This window comes from Trichechus manatus, unplaced genomic scaffold, assembly GCF_000243295.1.
Source record: "Trichechus manatus latirostris isolate Lorelei unplaced genomic scaffold, TriManLat1.0 scaffold00165, whole genome shotgun sequence".
NCBI classification, from domain to species: Eukaryota; Metazoa; Chordata; class Mammalia; order Sirenia; family Trichechidae; genus Trichechus; species Trichechus manatus.
This window is the reverse complement of record NW_004444101.1, coordinates 5,554,004-5,558,038: the sequence shown is the minus strand read 5'-3', so window position 1 is coordinate 5,558,038 and position 4,035 is coordinate 5,554,004. Positions and strand designations below refer to the sequence as shown.

At 51.0% G+C, this 4,035-nt stretch overlaps 1 protein-coding gene across 1 annotated transcript in view; it reads right to left on the bottom strand.

Annotated features, from left to right (window-relative positions):
* D2HGDH (D-2-hydroxyglutarate dehydrogenase) overlaps positions 1-4,035 on the bottom strand; it is a 43,551-nt gene that overhangs the window by 13,482 nt on the left and 26,034 nt on the right. The window contains exon 7 of the mRNA XM_004386520.2: positions 2,083-2,225. Within this exon, the coding sequence (XP_004386577.1) occupies positions 2,083-2,225 (143 nt within the window). The remainder of the gene's footprint in view (positions 1-2,082; positions 2,226-4,035) is intronic.

Here is a 4,035-nt window from a genome sequence, read left to right as displayed (position 1 = left end):
ATGATAAACGGAGAAAAGATTGAAGTTGTAAAGGATTTCATTTTACTTGGATCCCCAATCAAAGCCTATGGGAGCAGAGGTCAGGAAATCAAAAGACGCATTGCATTGGGGAAATCTGCTGCAAAAGACTTTTTTAAAATGTTGAAAAGCAAAGATGTCACTTTGAGGACTAAGGTACGCCTGACCCAAGCCATGGTATTTTCAATCGCTTCATAGGCATGTGAAAGCTGGACAAGGAACAGGGAAAACTGAAGAACTGATGCCTTTGCATTATGATGTTGTGGAAGAATACGGAATATACCACGGACTGCCAGAAGAACAAACCAATCTGTCTTGGAAGAAGGACAGCCAGAATGCTCCTTAGAAGCAAGGATGGCAAAACTACGTCTCACGTACTTTGGACATGTTATCAGGAGGGACCAGTCCCTAGAGAAGGACACCATGCTTGGTAAAGTAGAGGGCCAGCAAAAAAGAGGACCCTCAATGAGATGGATTGACACAGTGGCTGCAACAATGGGCTCAAGTATGACAACAATTTGAGGATGGCGCGGGACCGGGCAGCGTTTTGTTCTGTTGTACGTAGGGTCACTAGGAGTCACAACCAACTCGACGGCACCTAACAACAAGATGCTAAAACAAAATAACTTGACAGAAGGATCGGGAAAAAATGCAAGGAGGCCTTCTAGAAAGAAAACAAAATGAGTAAACGAGCAAGAGAAGAGAAAACGTAAGGCATCTGGAGGTCATCTGGAGATCCAAGTCTCGGAGTTCCAGATAGAAGAGCGTATGAGGTGGGGTTGGGTGGACTGCAATGCAAGGAGCCACAGGACCGCGTCATGGGACTCTGCTGGCCCCACAGACAGCACCTGTGTACTAAAGAGGGAAGGGCTCGGCCAGGCACAGAAGGGTCAGGCAGGAGGCTCAGGGTGCCAAGGTGTCTAAACCCAAGGAGAGGAGACTTGATAGTGAGTATGAAGCCTGATAGACATGAACCTAGAAGACCAAGGGGTGTGGGGGGACCTGCAGCTACCAAGGGAGCAGGGGCAGGGTGGAGGGGCCAGGGATGGAGGCTCCAGGTCACATGGGCCAGCCTGGGATCCTTGAAAAGCGTAGACTCAGTGGAGAGTGAGGTAAGAGGTGGGTGGGGGTGAGAGGTAGGGGCTGAAGTGGGAGGTGGGGGAGACATGGGAGGAGGTGGGCACGAGGGGAGAGGTAGGGGATGTGGGAGGAGGTAGGGGTGAGGGGACAGGTGGGGGATGTGGGAGGAAGTGGGGGTATGGGAGAGGTGGGGGGAACACGGGGAGGAAAAACGCATTACTGGGTGCCAGTGGGAATGACCAGAAGAGGGGACTGACTAAGCAAGGAGGGGGAGATGAGGATTTGAACCAGGGTAGAAGTGGGGGGCTCAGCCCTCATGGTGGACAGGAAGAAAAGAAAGTTACCTGTTAAAGTTTTCATAATAAAGTAGGAAAAGAGAGTGAATGTTCAGACTCTTGAGAGTAGCCATGGGCTCAAGCCTGGGACCTGACCTCACCTTCACCCCCAGCTTATCCTGAAATGGGCCCAAATCCAGCCCACTTCAAATACCCACCCCGCCCCACCCAGCATGGGCCTTTCCCGCTGCACTCCCGCCCCCTGCTGGCCAATCTTCGCACTGCAGATTGGGGATCAGGTGGGGGACTGGACGACAGCCCCAGGTTCCCTTCCAGCCCAGGGCCCTGGTGGCAGAGTGCTTAAAGCACTAGGCTGCCAACCAAAAGGCAAGCGGTTCAAATCCACCAGCAGCTCTGAAGGAGAAAAATGTGGCAGTTGACTTCTATAAAGATTACAGCCTTGGAAACCCTGTGGGGCAGTCTACTCTGTCCTGCATGGCCACTATGAGTCAGAATCGACTCGATGGCAGTGGGCTTGGTTTTCCCATCCAGCCCAGATCCTATCAAAGCCGGGGATCCAGTCAGACTCAGCACTGTCTGTACCTCCTGTGCTGGACCTGTTGTACCTTCTGGGGGTCCCCAGACAAGGCTGGAGTGGATGGAGAGGGAAGGAGGGAGCCAGGAGCACGTCCAGCAGCCCACAGAGCACCTTCATCTTCCTCTGGTCCGTAGCTACGGTCCCGTCAGTCACCAAGCCGGAGCTCAGCGCCTGCTCCAGAAAGGCATCCAGCTTCGCACCATCATGCTCCCTGCTGGAGCCCGAGGTCTCCACCAAGACATAGAACGGACTCTCTGGAATGAACGAGAAAAGCAAGTCAGCCAAGTTCTAGGGGTGGGTCAGAGGTCAGAGGTCCCGGAGCAGCTCTCTAAACTCTACCCCTCCCTCATGCCCCACCCACACCTCCACCTGCACCTCCAGGTCCCGGCATCCTTGACTGTTCCCTTAGCACCAGTGGAAGTCCCAGGCAGCCTGGGGGCAGGAAGCCCTCAGTGAGGCTGCATGTCAGACAGTGGAAAATGTAAGTCTTACCAGGAAGGTCAAAGATACCCCAGGAACTTCCTGGATGACCCATCAACTTACCTTGCTATGTTCCCCAATCCGAAACTATCATATCATGACCTTACCCAACCCTACCCAAGCCCTCACATTGAAAATACACCTTAAATACGATTCCAGAGTTCCATAAACACCACAGTCATGCACAGTAGAGGCCATGGGGGTGAAACCCACCTGGAGAGTGGGGCATTAGCTGGAAGGGCTCTGGGTCATGATGACCACATGGGGCTGCTGTGCCAGCCGGACATCTGCCTACAGACCTCTTACTCACGCAAGGGTTGGGAGAAGAGTCCTCACTGTAAAAGGGACTCCCCCCCCGGAAACCCACACCCAAACCTAAAGGTGACAACATGAAGCCCCCCTTCCCTTCCCCGTCATGGTGGGTTCCTGGGCTGGGGCTTCCTGCCAAGGGGCTGAGCCCACAATGACCACGTGGCGGCCGTGGGGAGGCACTTGGCAGGTGGGATTAGAGGGTCTGTGGCTTCAAGCAAAAAGTCATAGTTTTTACCACAATGTCTATTTTCTTAATTTAAAACGTTACTTTTAATTTTTTTATATTTAAACTGTTTTGAAAGTTTAAAATTCAAATATGCATTACTAAGTTATTTAGAATTTTTTTAATATTTTAAAATATTAGCGTATTTTACATAAATATATATTGAACCTATTGAACTTAATAAATTTTTTTTTTCAAGGCTACTGTGAATTTGTTTTTTTACATGCACTGAAATCAGCCAGTGAAAGCTTACTGACTGGCACTGTCCGCTCTTGCAGCACTCCATGAAGAGTTCTTCCAGAAAAACATGACACCCTCCCACAGAGACCAGACACGTTTCAGACGCCGCCATTTTTCCATGCTTGACACAGACATTCTGCTCTTAAACGTATCACAGGTCCCACAGGACACCAGGAGGTTTTGTTAAATCACTGGCTCTTTTTCCCATTATAGAAGTAAAACATGCTTATAAAAAGAGATTTGGAAAACAAAGAAAAGTAAAAATGAAAACAAAAATCTCCCAGCTTCCCAAAAATGCTGTTATTGTCAGCTGCCATTCAAGTGGGCCCCTGACTCATGACAACTCCACGCACAACGGAACAAAACACCGCCCAGTCCTGCATCATCCCCACGACGGGTTGTGGACTGGACTGCTGAGCTCCATAGAGTTTTCACTGGCTGCTTTTCAGAACTCGATCGCCAGGCCTTTCTTCCTAGGTTATCTTCATCTGGAAGCTCTGCTGAAACCTGTCTGGCATCACAGCAACATACGAGCCTCCAGGGACAGACGGGTGGTGTCTGTGCATGAGGCGCATCGGCTGGGAATCGGCCACCACTGCCAGGAGGTGCCAAGAATAGCCGCTGTTAAGTTTTGACTTAGTTCCTCCTGGCTTTCTTCTATACAGGCAGGGAGATTTGCCCAAGTGCAAACCTCAGGGAGGACAGCGGAGTGCCCTGGTCTTTGCCCAAAACACGACGTTAAGAACAGCTTTCCTAACATGATGCCCACTGGCCACACAGTGCTCCACCTGGCAGACCCCCACCCGCCA